This window comes from Sparus aurata, chromosome 14 (assembly GCF_900880675.1).
Source record: "Sparus aurata chromosome 14, fSpaAur1.1, whole genome shotgun sequence".
Taxonomy (NCBI): Eukaryota; Metazoa; Chordata; class Actinopteri; order Spariformes; family Sparidae; genus Sparus; species Sparus aurata.
In genome coordinates, this window is record NC_044200.1 from 16433518 (window position 1) to 16450222 (window position 16705).

The following is a 16705-nucleotide window of genomic DNA, read 5'->3' on the forward strand; positions in this document are numbered from 1 at the left end:
TGTAAACATTGATGGCGTCCTCCACAGCTGAGCTGCAGTGTCAGCTAGCGTAGTTAGCTAGCCTCTCGTCCATGAGTAGGTGCTTGCTTCCTTCTACCCAGACAAAACAGGTTGCCATAAAGATACATTAACTCTTCGACTGTGTGTGTGTTTGTGTGTGTGTCAGTTGAGGAAGAAGACCCTGGAAGTGACCGTGTGGGACTACGACAAAGGCTCCTCTAACGATTTCTTAGGAGAGGTAAACCTCCTTGAGAATACTAGAGTTTCTTCAGTTGTGTACCAATACGCTTTCATACACATGCCCATAAAACGGCTGCGTCTGCTCCCAGGTCCTCATAGACCTGTCGAACACAGCCCAGCTGGACAACGTCCCGCGGTGGCTCCCCCTGAAGGAGCAGAGCGAGGGGGACCACCACCGGCGCTCCCACTCAGGCCAGGGCCGACACGGTTCCTCTAAACCCTCCTCCCAGCACTCCTCCCCCAAAACCACCGGCTCCGCGCACGACAATCAGGACTCCCCCAAATCGTCCGTCATCAAGAGCCGAAGCCACGGGATCTTTCCAGACCCGGCCAAGGGTAGGACGCAATGAAATTCCCTCACCTGCTTGACATTACCACCATCACTCCTTAACAGCCCTCTGTACTCTGCTGCCTCTACTGTTTCTGTTCCCTCTTCTTTCTTCTTCACTCCTCTCTTCCTTTTTTACTTCCTGCCACTGCTTCTCTGGTCTGTTTCCTCCCACTATCTCGGTGTCTACCTCTGTCCACCTGTTTCACTCTCTTTTCTTTATACCAGCACCTTCCTATGCCCATTTTTCCGCACAAATCATAGCTTAAGCTCCATGCTTTTTTGCTTTCTCATGGTCTGTTTTCTTGGTTGCCATGATGTCACCCAGCTCAGAGGCCTAGCCTTAGCTTCCCTCTATCTTCCCTCTAACACAGAAGGCAATATGGCCGTGGAAGGCTTTGACTGCTCCCCTAATTTAGCAAAATAACCATCAAATTTAATGAGGACACTACAAGATCGTAGACTTAATAAGGCAGTTACAATGCTGGCTAAATAGATTTTCTAAGTAGCCAGTTAGTCATTCACCCCAGGTGGTACACAAAAAGTAACAGCCTCTAAGTTCAAGATAGTTTTTTTTGGTAATTTGGTAAATCTGGTTGTTTTAGACACGCAGGTGCCCACTATCGAGAAATCTCACAGTAGCCCTGGCACATCGAAGCCTTCCCCGTCCGAGGGCCAGAGCCAAAGCCACAGCCACGGACACAGCCAACACTCTCGCTCGCACGGCTCTTCACGCTCCAGCAAAAGCGCTGCACGGCAACACCATCAGGACAGCGGCGCAGGAAGCGGCAGAGGCACTGCCGTAGCAGCGGGCGATGCCCCACAGCAGTCGCAGCAGTCGCAGCAACGCCTCCAACCAAGTAAACCAAGACGCAAATAAAGCCCACGCAGCATGGCCTCCTCGCACTCATCTGTTCTACCTTCTGTTCAGTTATTTTTGTTTATTTCTGTTCCTTTAATTTCCTTTTTCTATTCTTGGTTTCCCCTCACCCTTTACGCCCTCCTCTCCTCCGTTGTACTCGCAGTGTGTCAAACCCCTCACCGCTTCTCTTCTGTGTGTACCCACAAGTGTGTAGAGCCAGCATCTCACCTGTACTGCAGCACACTGACCCTTTTTAATTAACCCAAAGAGGCGTAATCATGCGTGTTTAAGGCCAGAAGTAACTACTCAAAAACCTTTTAATGATAAAAAAAATCAAACTAAACAGGCAGTAAATCTTATTTTGATATAAAGTTTCACAAAAATAAAAACGTGTACCTAGGTTTGAGTTAGGTTTTGCTGTTTTGAAAAGCAATTTAAATAGATTAACTTTACTTGAGGAGAGTATGGCAGTATGGAAAATAAGTATATTCTGAAGAAGTAACAGCAGAGTTGCAGCACATATTCTAAAGTACTGTCACAGCACAATGTCACCCACGCTCTCTGAAACAACAAGACGAGCAAATTATAAACTCTGTTGCTCCACCGGGAAAATGTTTCTGTCATCAGCTAGCAGTTAAATATTTTGGATTGATTGATCCGATCAGTAAAACAGAAGAAAGTTGTAATCCCTCCCCCTCCCTAAAATATCATTAACCTCTTTTGGTTTTAATTTCTTTTTTTATTTCCTTTCTGTTAACCAACAACGACCAGCTTTTCTGAAGCTCCCCCACTGAGATGGCTGTGCATGCAGTCCGCTAACCCGACCTCCCCCCCCCCCCCCCCCCCCAAACACACTTTTTGTTTGAACAACTACCGGACCCACAATGCACCTCAGTAGATGCTGCACACCCCGCCTCTTGACATGCAGGAGGGGCGAATGTGCACCGCACACTGTGGCTGCATGTGACTTGACATGGTGAAGATGAACCGCTCTCTGAATCTCCATCTCGCTCCTCCCTCCCTCCATCTTAAACTGCGACCTCATGACCTTTGTTTCCTGGCGTTGACCCCCCCCACCCCCACCCCTGACATCTGACCTGCGCCTGCGAAAACAAACACGTCCAGGCCAAAGAGGCCGCCTCTCACTGAGGCACCAGAGACACAGCGTGGTGGGCGTGCTCACCATTCAGAGGGCCCAGTCCGATTGGCTGCCTGCCCTGCCATCGGTTGTGTCGGCCAAAGGGAGCAGAGCAGACGGCAGACACCTGACCCTCAGGAAAGCCGTGTCAGAAGAAAGGCCGCAGAGCATCGGAGGTGAGAGTTTGCCCAAGAGTCTCCTCTCTGTCGTGTGACTGAAGCACAGATGGAGCAAGGGGAGAAAGAGAGAGTGAGAGAAAGAGAGGATGCCACACTACTAACGCACACCTGCAGAAAGAGGGAGGGGAGTTTTACAGGAAGACAGAGAGAAAGTTGCACATCACCAGAGATTCATGCAGCGAGACACGCTTTTCTCTACGGCCACCGACACAGCTCACTAATACCAGGAAATGAATGTCCCAAACTGTCATGTGATTCATTGAGAGTGAACACTGTGCCACACTGCCACACATCCGCTGCGCCATGACTCCCACGTCACTTCATTGAACTGGTATTAGTGAGCTTTTGCAACAACAACAAACTAAAAAAATCCGCGTCGAGTGGCCTGAAAGGAAAGAAACGTGTCGTCATGGATCCTGTTCTGCACCACATCCACGCATCTCACATCGCTCATACTCTATCACACTGCCTGATCAGCTACCTGAGAACCAAATGTTGTAATGAAAATGTTTGTCTTAAAGAGTAACATCTAAAATATGTTGAACATTTATGACAAGGTACACTCATAAACATCCTTTAAACTCCTGTATAGTCATGTAGCTTTTAAACTAAATTAATGCCGAGATTGAGATACTAGATTATAAATAATAGTTCATATAGACGACTAACGATGTTACGAGGGTCTACGTGCCTCTTGTTTAGTCTACATAAGCATATCCATGTGATATTATTCTGAATGTATTTGTCTGTTAAAGCTTCATATGTGAGTTATTGCCGTCCTGTTTTTGTCCGAAAGAAAGACTCTACGTTCATGTGCTTCTCGCTAGTCCGCAAGTGTTTTTGTGCGCAATTCATTACAAACAAGTCCTGAATAAGCTTCCCATTCGACTGCGACATTAATTATTTTAAGTATGAAGATGATGATGGATTTGAGCCGCTGCAGATATCAACTAATCCTTCTTGGCCCGTAGTTTTTACTTTCTTGGACCCGGCAGAGGTGCAGTCTTTTCTTCCTGTCTCTTTGTCGTGATGGGTGTGGTTGTTTCTCCGCACAGCTCGGTCGGGCTACAGATCCAGCGACGCCCCGGTCACAGCCGCCTCCCTGGACAGCGGCCTGAGCGGCAGCGCCTACAGCCTGTTAGACGAAGACGGAGAGATGAACGAGGTGGACAGTGCCATCTTCCAGGTGCCTCGATTGTAAGTATTCAGTGCTAAAAACAAAGGCCTCATTTCACACTTCAGATGAGTTCTAAATGGGTTTTTTTTAAAGCCAAACTAATAGACATTCAAAGCAGAGGATGTGTGGTACAATATGTTTAGTTGCTGTGGAGTTTTGAAATCTCTCTCTCTCTTCCCCTTTAGTGGAAAGATCCCAAACGGCACGGACGCGATGAAATCATCAATGGGACACGGTGACATTGAAGGTTAGATGTACACTACATGTGCTGTGTACAGTATGTGTGAATTATTTCTCTCTTGAGGGCCTTGCAGTCATTAAAACCTTAAACCAGTAAATAAACTAATAATTGCAGTTTCTAGTACAGAATGTAGACTCAGATGTTCCGCCTCAGGGAACAGTAATAGTGATTAATTATTCATTTATTCTCCCTTTTAATGTCATTGCTTATTTATTTTGATGGTTTCTTTATCTTTAAAATCTCATTGCTCTGTATGTTTACTTGACTTTCTCCACAGCAATTATTAAAATGATTATATGTATCATTCACATGATATTTAGGCCAATTAACAAATTAATAAACGGGTTTATTTCATCAATATATCCTTCATGATTTTTCAAATTTCTCTTTCCTGCCTGTGAAGTTCAGAGGCAATCTATTTTTTACTAACTAGTGCAGTGCCCATTCAAAACCACTCATCCAAACGGCTTCACGCTCGACACTGAACTCCCTTGGGGCTCCTGTGACATAGTTGCATCCCCTAGCAGTGTCACAGTATAGGCGTTATTTGGCTGCGAAATCTCACACGAGCATTTTATGGCCTCAATGAGGTCAAAGCCCAACACAGTGAATACAGTGTCTATGGATGAACCCCAGCATGCGACAATCTGCTCGCTTTCATTGCTATCAGCTAGCTCGTTAGCGCCAGGCTATTTATTATGTTATTTAGATATTTAGGACCGGATTATTTAGTTATTTGGGACCGGGTTATTAAGATATTTAAGGCTGGGTTATTTAGCTATTTGTAACTGAGTTATTTAGCTATTTAGGACCAGGTTATTTAGATATTTGGGACCCGGTTTTTGTCTTTCTGGTGTCTCTTTCTTCATAGGTTTTTAAATGTCCTGTAGCAAGCAACTGATAGTGAGTGTTACCCAGCATGCCGTTCACTCGGGTAGCAGTTAATACGGGTTCATCTCAATGCGCTACACTGGGTGTACTTCTGGCAGACTACTAATAAGTATGTCACCACTAATAAATCTGTCCGGTAGATCTCAAGTGTCCACACTGCACGCTGCACCTCCTCAGGTCCTCAGCAATGCATCCGCCAAGTGTGGAGTCGATCTGATGAACTGCTGTTGAGAAAATCAAAGGACACAGGCAGACGGAGCCTCCCTCCATTTGAGTTAGACACAAAGATGACCTTTAAGTGCTATAAACGCTGAGTTTTTGACTTTCGCATCAACAACATGGTGTGAGACTGAAGCTGAATACTGTACAGAGTCTGCACCAGAGTCTTGTTGACCCAGCTCTCAAAACTGTCATTTCAGTTCAGTTTCCAAGGCAACCAGAAGCCAGGCAAAGCTCCTCATAACTTCTCCCCATCCTTGTTAAACAAATAAATGTGATTGCTTGCAGGCGTGTTTGATATTACTCATCATGAGAGTACACTTAGTGCCCAGCAGAGGGGAGTCGCACACACAGAGGACACCTCATTTCAAAGAAGGAGTGAGAGAATTCTGACAGCGGGAGCAAATTCATAGAGCAGGCATTGAATATTTATAGCCGAGCAACCCATATGTGGTATAATTTCACTGTGCTCAGCTGATCCAATGTGTGTGTGTGTGTGTGTGTGTGTGTGTGTGTGTGTGTGTGTGTGTGTGTGTGTGTGTGTGAATGTAGGTAAGTCCCAGGTAATAGGGGAGATAAAGATCGCCCTGAAGAAGGAGGTGAAGACGGAGGGTGAGCAACTGGTCCTTGAGATTCTTCAATGTCGCAACATCACCTACAAGTTCAAGAGTCCAGACCACCTGCCTGGTAATGGAAAACAGCACACACATGACAGCACACACACCATCCCATTTGAGCTTTAGTTCAGTTGCAGGAATTCACAGCCTTCGAAGACAGTGTCATGTGATGCATATCATTCTTAATACTTGACAGCAGGGAGGCCCACACAGACACTTGTTTTGTGGAAAGACTGGCATCTGACATAATCCGTGCCAGTTTTTCCTCGATATGTGGAGCCACAGGTGTTGCGATAGCGTTTCACGGCCAATATTCCCTGGGAGTGGAGCATAACGCATATATTTACCAGCCTCCAGTGATGTATATACTGTATGTGCAAGGTTAAAAACACGGCTAAGACAGGAGTAGCTCACACACAAATGCCTCTTACATAAGGAGCACAGTATGGACATGTTAGGGGTGCGATGCATCACTCTGTCCACATTTTACAAGCAGTGAACATCGAATAAATGCTTAAGAGACAACTAGCAATTAATTAGTGTGTCAATTAATCTATCAGTCAATAAAATGAACATCATCACAACTGACTTCTTTAACCAACAGTCCAAAACCCAAAGACTCTTCATTTACTCACACGAATGAACATGAAAAGCAATGAATCCGTACATCTAACAATCTGGAACGAGCAAATGTTGTAAATCTTTGCTTGAAAAACGACTGAATTAATCGACTGATCATTGCAGCTCTAGATACAAAACTGACAAAAGTGGGCACCGAACCAAACTAAGTGACAGTAAAGACTGCCAAATATTGTAGTTATTATTTATTTTTTATATAGATATACTTTTTAAATAATTCATTTTCAATTTTATAGTTAAAATATGCGTTAATTTTTTTAAAAAATAAGGAATTTTTGTTTTTTTTCATATTTACGAACAGTTTCATCACCTATATTAGATGCAAAGTTAAGCTAAATAGCAGACAAACATTTAAGGTTCAGATCTGTGTGGAACAAAAGATATTTCGCAGTTGATTATAGTGCAATTTTTCACAATTTTACTGTTAAAAATACTAAATAAAAGATACAAACTAGTGTTATTAGTGTAACTGTCTTGTAGGATAGAAAACTAGCAGCACCCTGATCATACCAGTGGTGTTTATGCACAGCACATCATTATGTAGGTGGATAACAGGTGAACCCAATGTTCCAAACACTGGGCAGATGTGTCTCTGGTGTGCACAGAAAAAATTAGACTCCTTGATAAAACACAGATTGCCGCCCACCTCCCCTCCTCTTCTAATATTTACGTCCTCATACCCAAGAGACCTGCCACGTGTTCCACTTGCATTTTCTTCCAGATGGGATCTGCAGCCAGCACTTTATTGTTGGCCATGTGCAGCTGTGTGTTTTTTTCTAGAGCTGGTTTTGGTGTTTATTTGTATCTTCAGAGTTTATTCTCTCCATGTTAAAAGGCTTTGACTGAAAATACACCGTGTCTGGCATCGAAGCTCTCTTATTGCCCTCTAGTGGCCGGAGACAAAGTAAAACTCCACCTATCTTAGATATTGATGACCAAAACCATCTTAAACTACATATAAAAATATAGTTTATTTACTTTTTCACATGTGCAAAATACAAGGTAGGTTATTCTGTGTGTGTTTGTGTCCACAGATCTCTATGTGAAGCTCTATGTGGTGAACATCGCCACCCAGAAGAGGATCATCAAGAAGAAGACCAGAGTGTGTCGTCATGACCGCGAGCCGTCGTTTAACGAAACCTTCCGCTTCTGTATGAACCCCACGGGACACTCTCTACAGGTAGTCCCCCAGTCCTTAACACACACACACACGTCCTGTAACAGGACACTAAACACAACTTTCAAACTAACTAGGATGAACTTAGTATGATGAGTGAGGTCCACATAGGGAATAGGTGGGAGGGGATGGATGAGTCAGACACAGGACTTTTATTTGATACAAATAATGAACATACGTTATTTTAACCCAAAACATGATGTTTGGCTAAACTTCAACCATAATCTGAAATGTTTCTAAGAAAGCTTTATTTTGAAAGTCTTTTGTGACACTGGGTTGTACACACACACACACACACACACACACACACTCACACAGCAGTATGATAGTATCAGATTTCAAATAATATATACCCCTTGTAATAATTTAAACATGAACCTCTAAAAAAAACATGCTTATTATTTGTTCATTTTGATTTCTAGCCGAGAGTGACGTGGGAGGTTCTATACCACTCTTGCGGATGTACGCTCAGTATGAAGCTAGAACCAGGAGACATTTAACCTAGCTTAGCATAAAGCCTGTCTTAGCATTCAGCACACACCAGTCTCCAGCAAACCTGGTGAATTACTTTGAATATTTAAAGAGGAAATGTGTGAGTCGAAGATAAGTTAGTCGTGGTGTTATTAGCCAACTCTATCTGAAGATTGTGGGTGTTTATACTGCTAGCTGGTTAGCATGCTAACTCCAGTAAACGTCTCTGCAACACAATAAACATCTTTGACACGTCGCAGCTGTTATTTCTTCACATTTTGTTGATAATGTTTATTTTGGAATCGTTTTAACTCAAATTCGTACACATTGCACCTTTTAATCATAAGACACACTGCTTTCTGTCCTCTTCACCTCAGCTGTTCCTGGTGTCCAATGGCGGCAAGTTTGTGAAGAAGACCCTGATTGGGGAGGCTTACGTGTGGCTGGACAAAGTCGACCTACGCAAGCGAGTCGTGAGCTGGCACAAACTGCTCGCCAGCACCGCCCAGATCCACTCATAGAAGGAGGCTCCATCCGAAAGAAAAAAAAAAAACTAAACCTGAGAGGACACGAGGAGGTTTCTGACATCTTGGGACACTTCGGTTCAACATCTGTAACACTGATCCGCTCCTGTCGGGCGAGGGGGGTAGGGTGGTTTGTGTGTGCGCGAGGGGGGCAAAAATATCTCTTTCTCCGATCTTTGTTTCAGGGCTCGGATAGTTTTTAGAGGATGCTTTCGTTGGTAAGCTCGATGATGATTTCTGTCACGCACGAGGAAGTCTGGAGGAAGTAGTAATGTGTTTGCAGGGAGCGAACACAAGTTTACAGGACATACAGTGTACAGTTGTGTGGCCAGGCTGAGGCTGAGGGGAACACAGAGTTCGGAGGTCAAGTGCGGAATCAACCAGGTATTACACACTTTAATTCACGATACACACGCTCACACACACGACAAGTTTGCACACAGTCATTCACAGCAGAAGAGAAATTTTAATTCTACAGGGAATGGACACACTCGTAGATTTATTTAGATGTTTTATCCATGAAATTGCTTTATTATGACCGCAGAGTTTTATTGATTTACAAAGCATTTTGGGAAAAAGAAATACTGAAGACTCCGCCTATGGAGGGCTCTTATTTATTTTTGTATTATGATATTAGCGTAGAGTTCTATCATTTGTCTTCTCCTCAATTATTTAAGTGCTTAAGAATCTATCCTGGGAAGGACGCATAGTATATTTTATAAACACACTACCTAGCATTCCAGTTGAGGAGGGAAAAAAAAATCTCAGCAAGCATGACTTCATTCACTTCGGACCCCATCTTTTTTCTCGAGTTCTATCAAATGATTATTATTGTTTGATAAAGGATCTATATTGATATATATATCAAATTGGACACTATATATTGTGCGCATGAGTCTATTTGGTATGCAGTGCTACATGTTCTGCACCGATAATGAAAAAAAACAAAAAAAAATCACCTCCAAGGTTCACTTTGTATATAGTGAAGTGTCATAGCTGGACATGAATTATAACATATATAGATAGATATATAGATATCTTTATCACAGACAATCCAGTCTTGATGATTGTGACATAGAGTTTTTATTTATCCACGACGCCCCTTAGAATGTGACACGCTCACCACATGAGATTTTGAAGTATTTCCTGTTTATTTTCTTTGTGAGATCCCGAGCACATTACGAGTCTTGTATCGCAGTCAACTCGCCAACGCACGCTTTTTGTGGTATTTTGCACTTTTTTCTGCTTAGAATGTAAAACTGACGTCACAGTCCGGCTGAAAAGGGGAGATTTGCTTTCTTGTTTTTTTCCAAGTGGGAGAGAGTAGAGAGGTAGAGAGACACAATATCAGGAGATACTGCAGCGAACAAAAAGATCAGATCCACGAAGAAGCACTATTACCACTCTGAGATACAATAATGCTATCGCAGTAGCATGCTGATGTTTTGTCCCGGATTTGTTTTTCGACATATTTGTGTTACATTTCATCGTTGCGTCTTTCAAAAATCTTGAGAAAGGTCATGCTGTGTGTTTGAGAGGCTGGTTAATTCAGCATTTTCAGACAAACTCTCCGGTGAAACTTAATATCTGAAGGGATTTCTATGCAACATCTACGGTCTCAAAGGTGGTGACTGCATCTTGACTTGCCAGAAATGTGACACTTTGCAGAAGAGAACACATTAGCATCCATTTTTCCTTGTGTTTTCATGTCCTCCATGAATGGTTATTGCTTTAATATGTCAATTTTTTAATTTTATTTAATGTTCTTTTGTATTGCTATAAGAATCTTTATTTATTGCCTGTGAGACTTTTTCATATTTGTTTACAGTACATATCAGTTGTACATAAAAAAGGGTTGATACTTTTGTTTTTTATACACAATGTAGTGCTTGTTTACAAGGTTTAGAGGGCCTGAAACTCAGAGAACCAACATTTTTGCCCTTGTGCACCGACACACACGCTCACATATTGAAAATAACACGCACATATCCCTGAACTTCACCTAGTTATGAGTCAGTATCATAAGAAATAACATCTTCTAATGCACCCCCTCTCTTTGGATAGTTTCCTTTTTGCAGTACGTGTATGAGAAATGACCAAAAAAAGAAGACAACATTGTAATCAGTGAACCTGAATTTACCTGACATTATCGTAGTTTTGAGGTCACTGTGTGTTTTTGTTTGCCTTATTTTGATACCCATGTGCTCGTGTGCGTGTAGCATCTTCATACCAGGTCCATGCATGCCATTGGCTGTGATGCATATCTCTTCTTTTAAGTGTTGTCTGTCAAAAAATTAACAACTTTAAAATCTCTCGTAAAACACACAAGAAACACACACACACACACAGACACACAGACGCCATCTCTCTATTTCCAACCGTGTAAATACAAAGCTTTTTTATACTGGAGTTTGGGGAGCAATAGGTCTTTTAGCAGACAAATAACGGTATGTGATCATAGAAGTAAAAAGGAAGTTGTTTTTCTCTCGATCAATGTACAGTGGAAATGACTTCACGTCTGCCTATAGGGACCCAGATTTACCCGACCCTTTACACCAAACACTAAAGGTTTACCAGAGTCTAACTACACCCAAGTCTATCTTAACAGCTCAAGCAGTTGCAGGAGAATTTAAATGTGCTCACACTGGATGTTGCATGTTTTGTTGGTGGTTCATACTATTTTTGTGTCCAGATATTATTAAAGATTAAAAAAAAAAAAAAAAAAGAAGAAGAAGAGTAAGGTAGAGGAAGATATAGAACAAAATGTTATAGAAAGAGGAAATTATGAAGAAAACCTATTCAAATTATTGATGATGTATGCTGACTGTACAAAGATTATGCTTGTAAAACCTGTCTGGTTTTTCACTTGTAAGTAAACAGATAAAAAAAATAAAATCTACTGTCATGGTTTTGTGATTGTATACAGGAGGTATTGATAAATTATGCAAATTGTGCTGTAAAAATGGCTGTTGCCCCATGTCTAAATATTAAATATCAGTACAAATGAAGTGTTGTTGTGGTTTGACTTTGTTATACATTGAAAAATCATAGCTTGCATAGGTGGTCTCATATAATGTTACAGCAATGAGATGAAGTAACAGCTTATGACCACAAGATGGCACCACATGTTTTCCCTTTGAGCATGTCCAAAGACTTTTAAGTCCAAGGTAACATCCTTACCGGGGCCTGCACAGATGTGGCACACATGCACAGATGTGTTTTCATTCACTCTTTGTTTAGAGTATCAGTGGAGGCCTGCTGTTTGCTTTGACTTGTGAAAGTACAAAAGCTTAAAACGTTTAATTATAAAACATGACGGGAGTGGGAGGGCATTTTAATTGACTCACTTAGTGTGGCTAACGTTGGCTAACTTGACTAAGACGCCAATAGAAATGCCGGCCTGGTTTCTTGAGGCAACATAAGGATGCCGTGGTCCATTTAAAAAAATAAAATAAAAATGCAGATTAAAGAATTGTCAAAATAAAACTCTTTGAATTAGAAAGTAGCTGCAATTAACTGGATTTATTTTCTGGGTTTCCGGATTACCGGATCTACTTCTCATTTTCAAACAGTCAACAAGTCAAAGTCATTTAAAAAGAAAATTAGACCACAGCTTCCTTACTTGGCCTAGTTATATCTTTATTTGTTCATATTTTAGCTGGAACTATGTTGTTGAGAGTTGTTTTTTTGAACAGATTACACATGAAGAAGTGAAATGTGATCTGCAGCTGAGCTACCGGTAAACCCAAGTGGCAGTAGAGACTGATGATAAGCTCAAGAGCATACACAAGAAAATACATTTAGAACTTGATGGATAGACTGGACACGGGCCAGTGTGGAAACATGTTTGTATTTTGTTTTGTTAAAAATTATACTGATTTGAAAGCCACAGTGAACAGTTGTGTTTTATTCTCCAGTTTAGATGAGCTGACAATTTTACCTCGATTATGTTACTGACTACTTTTTTAAATAAGTAACTGTATCCGAACGAACTTTTTAAATAACCCCCCCAATCCCCCGTACAAGTAAACCAAATGTGCTCAGTTCTGAGAACATTTAGTGCTTTATAGACCAGTAATAGGATTTTAAATTCTATCTTTTGACACACAGGGAGTAAATGCAGCGACTTAAAAAACACATTAAACCAGAACTGAGACAGACACACAGAAACCATTCTGTGCAGACTACAATGAGGCTGCATAATGAGCATATAAACTACTGTAGCTGCTCAAAATGACTTTTTATCTGCCTGATTCCTGATATTACAGGCAGCACTTCAGGTATATTTCATATCAGCTGCTGGTAAAATGTTACAAACCTCTCACTGAGCTGCTGTTAGCTTCATTAATGTGATAAAAAATGGAGAGAGGCGAACCAACTCAGACATTATTAAACAACACATGGGTCTTGTTTCTAAATCAGTCGTTCCTAAAATGGAAATAGATAATGAAGGTGATGGTAGCCCGTTTTTTTGGTCTCCATTGCAGAAAAAAAATTGTATATATCAAATATGATCAATGCTCACTTCACTTGTCAGCTGTTTTAATATTAATATAATAAAGAATGATATAGCAGTCTGTAACCATGTGCATGACATCACTTCAGGAGTCTCACATCACTCTGCAATGTAAAATGTACTATAATCAGATTTAATAAATGTGGTTTTAAAGGTCAACCAAAAGTAAACCAAATGTATTAAGTCCTGAGAACATTTAGTGCTTTATACATGAGTAATGTGATTTTAAAGTCCATCTTATGAAACAGAGGCAGTGATTTAAATAACACATTAAACCAGAACTGAGACAAACACACTGAATCCATACTGTGCAGACTACAATGAGGCTGCATGTCGTGTGTATAAACTACTTAAGCTGCTCAAAATGACCTTCTAGATGCTGACATACTAACATACTGAGACATTATTAAACACAACACATGGGGCCTGTTGGCTAACTGTGCTGTCATGTAACAAACACTGCAGGAAAAACTGACCAAAATCACAATGGAGTTTGGAGCTCCGAGCAAAACATAACGTCCTTCACGGATTTAATTAGATGTAGTTAGAAGATTATGTTCAAGTGGAATTTACCTCAACACTTAGCAATTAAATGAGACATTCAGGTAATCTGGACACCTCAGCTCAAGTGTTATTGAGTTCTGTTCTGTACTTTTACCATACAATTAACTAAATTAAATGTGAATTACGACTTCATAGGGGTTATGTCACAGAAAGGGGCGGGGCACTTGTAAGTAAGTACCGTATATAAGAATCTATTTCTTACCTTTTCTATTTTATTGTTTATTTTGTACTATTATTATTGTTTATTGTTAAATTGAACTGTCCTTAGGCTGCTCTGACACACAAATATTCTTGTTTTCAGGACCAATAAAGGAATTCTGATTCTGAGTCAGTCACGATCCATGGATTGCATGATGAGGTCAGTGACGTAATATTCTGATCAGTCATAAATAATGATAATAATAATAATAACAATATATTCAATTTGTAAAGCACTTTACATTTAAATAAATCTCAAAGTGCTACAGGAAAAGCACCAAAACATTAGTAAAAGAAAAACACCTGAAAGTCAAAAGCAAGGTCATAGGATCTGCTATAAAGGAAAGTTTTAAGTCCTTTTTTAAAACATTCAACAGTCTGTGGTGCCCTCTGGTATTCAGGGAGGCTGTTCCGTAGACGAGGGGCGGCAGAACAGAATGCTCGGTCCCCTAAGGTGCAGAACTTAGTCCTGGGGGGATGTAGACGGTGAGAGTTGGTCGAGCGGAGGGATCGAGATGAGGTTTGTGGGGTTAGCAGTTCTTTAAGATAGGAGGGGGCGTTGCCATGGACGCACTGGTGAGTGAGGAGGGAGACCTTGTAATCAATCCTGGCGGAGACGGGAAGCCAATGAAGTGAATGGAGGATGGGTGTGATGTGTTCATACTTTACTTACTGAGCTTTTCAGCGTCAGGAAAGGAGAGTGAGGGTCGGAGTTTGGCAATATTTCAGAGGTGACGGAAGGAGTTTTTGCAGAGACGTTTGATGTGAGCCTCAAAGGTGAGGTGAGGGTCAAATAAGACACCAAGGTTAGTGACGGATGTGGAGAGGGGAATGACCTGCCCGGAAAACGTGATGCTGGTTATGGAGGATGACTGGATCTGGTGAGGGATGCCAACAAGTATGACTTCTGTTTTGGAGCTGTTTAACTGCAGGAAGTTGTGCTTCATCCACGCTTTTATCTCCTCCAGACAGGTGGTGATAGTAGATAGTGGTGATGGTGGAAGCAAAGTGGATAGTGGTGATGGTGGAAGCAAAGTTGCAGAGGGGCGTGAGTCCATTTTAATGTACAGTTACAGGGGGAACGCATCCTGACAGCTTGGACAGCTGAACAGAGGGGGAACAGTATCTGACAGTAATATTCCAAGCTGTCAGGATGCGTTCCCCCTGTTTAAATGGTCAAATTTAATTATATCAGCCTGAAAATCACAGGACTTACCTGTTGTGGGGAAAGAAGTCAGGAGTATGAATTTGAAAGATGTGTGAGCCTCCTTTCATGCTGAACAGAGGGGGAACAGTATCTGACAGTAATATTCCAAGCTGTCAGGATGTGTTCCTACTGTTTGAATGGTCAAATTTGATGATATCAGCCTGAAAATCACAGGACTTACCTGTTGTGGGGAAAGAAGTCAGGAGTATGAATTTGAAAAATGTGTGAGCCTCCTTTCATGCTGAACAGAGGGGGAACAGTATCTGACAGTAATATTCCAAGCCGTCAGGATGCGTTCCCCCTGTTTAAATGGTCAAATTTAATGATATCAGCCTGAAAATCACAGGACTTATCTGTTGTGGGGAAAGAAGTGAGGAATATGAATTTGAAAGAAGTGTGAGCCTCCTTTCATACTGAACAGAGGGGGAACAGTATCTGAAAGTAGTATTCCAAGCTGTCAGGATGCGTTCCCCCTGTTTAAATGGTCAGATTTGATGATATCAGCCTGAAAATCACAGGACTTATCTGTTGTGGGGAAAGAAGTCAGGAGTATGAATTTGAAAGAAGTGTGAGCCTCCTTTCATACTGAACAGAGGGGGAACAGTATCTGACAGTAATATTCCAAGCTGTCAGGATGCGTTCCCCCTGTTTAAATGGTCAAATTTAATGATATCTGCCTGAAAATCACAGGACATATCTATTGTGGGGATTGAAGTCAGGAGTATGAATTTGAAAGACGTGTGAGCCTCCTTTCATACTGAACAGAGGGGGAACAGTATCTGACAGTAATATTCCAAGCTGTCAGGATGCGTTTCCCCTGTTTAAATGGTCAAATTTGATGATATCAGCCTGAAAATCACAGGACTTATCTGTTGTGGGGAAAGAAGTCAGGAGTATGAATTTGAAAGATGTGTGAGTCTCCTTTCATACTGAACAGAGGGGGAACAGTATCTGACAGTAATATTCCAAGCTGTCAGGATGCGTTCCCCCTGTTTAAATGGTCAGATTTCATTATATCAGCCTGAAAATCACAGGACTTATCTGTTGTGGGGAAAGAAGTCAGGAGTATGAATTTGAAAGATGTGTGAGTCTCCTTTCATACTGAACAGAGGGGGAACAGTATCTGACAGTAATATTCCAAGCTGTCAGGATGCGTTCCCCCTGTTTAAATGGTCAAATTTAATGATATCAGCCTGAAAATCACAGGACTTACCTGTTGTGGGGAAAGAAGTCAGGAGTATGAATTTGAAAGATGTGTGAGTCTCCTTTCATACTGAACAGAGGGGGAACAGTATCTGACAGTAATATTCCAAGCTGTCAGGATGCGTTCCCCCTGTTTAAATGGTCAGATTTAATCATATCAGCCTGAAAATCACAGGACTTACCTGTTGTGGGGAAAGAAGTCAGGAGTATGAATTTGAAAAATGTGTGAGCCTCCTTTCATACTGAACAGAGAGGGAACAGTATCTGACAGTAATATTCCAAGCTGTCAGGATGCGTTCCCCCTGTTTAAATGG

At 41.5% G+C, this 16705-nt stretch overlaps 1 protein-coding gene across 6 annotated transcripts in view; it reads left to right on the plus strand.

The window, feature by feature from the left end:
• pcloa (piccolo presynaptic cytomatrix protein a) overlaps positions 1-11711 on the plus strand; it is a 62152-nt gene extending 50441 nt beyond the window's left edge. For 3 of the 6 annotated variants that reach the window (XM_030440071.1, XM_030440072.1, XM_030440073.1), the window contains 9 exons: positions 167-238; positions 330-576; positions 1174-1428; positions 2556-2744; positions 3803-3944; positions 4110-4171; positions 5828-5962; positions 7566-7711; positions 8557-11711. In XM_030440071.1, the coding sequence (XP_030295931.1) occupies positions 167-238; positions 330-576; positions 1174-1428; positions 2556-2744; positions 3803-3944; positions 4110-4171; positions 5828-5962; positions 7566-7711; positions 8557-8700 (1392 nt within the window). In that variant the 3' untranslated portion in view covers positions 8701-11711. The remainder of the gene's footprint in view (positions 1-166; positions 239-329; positions 577-1173; positions 1429-2555; positions 2745-3802; positions 3945-4109; positions 4172-5827; positions 5963-7565; positions 7712-8556) is intronic. The other 3 variants (XM_030440074.1, XM_030440075.1, XM_030440076.1) reach the window with 3 other exon arrangements.
• The last annotated feature ends 4994 nt before the right edge of the window (positions 11712-16705 follow it).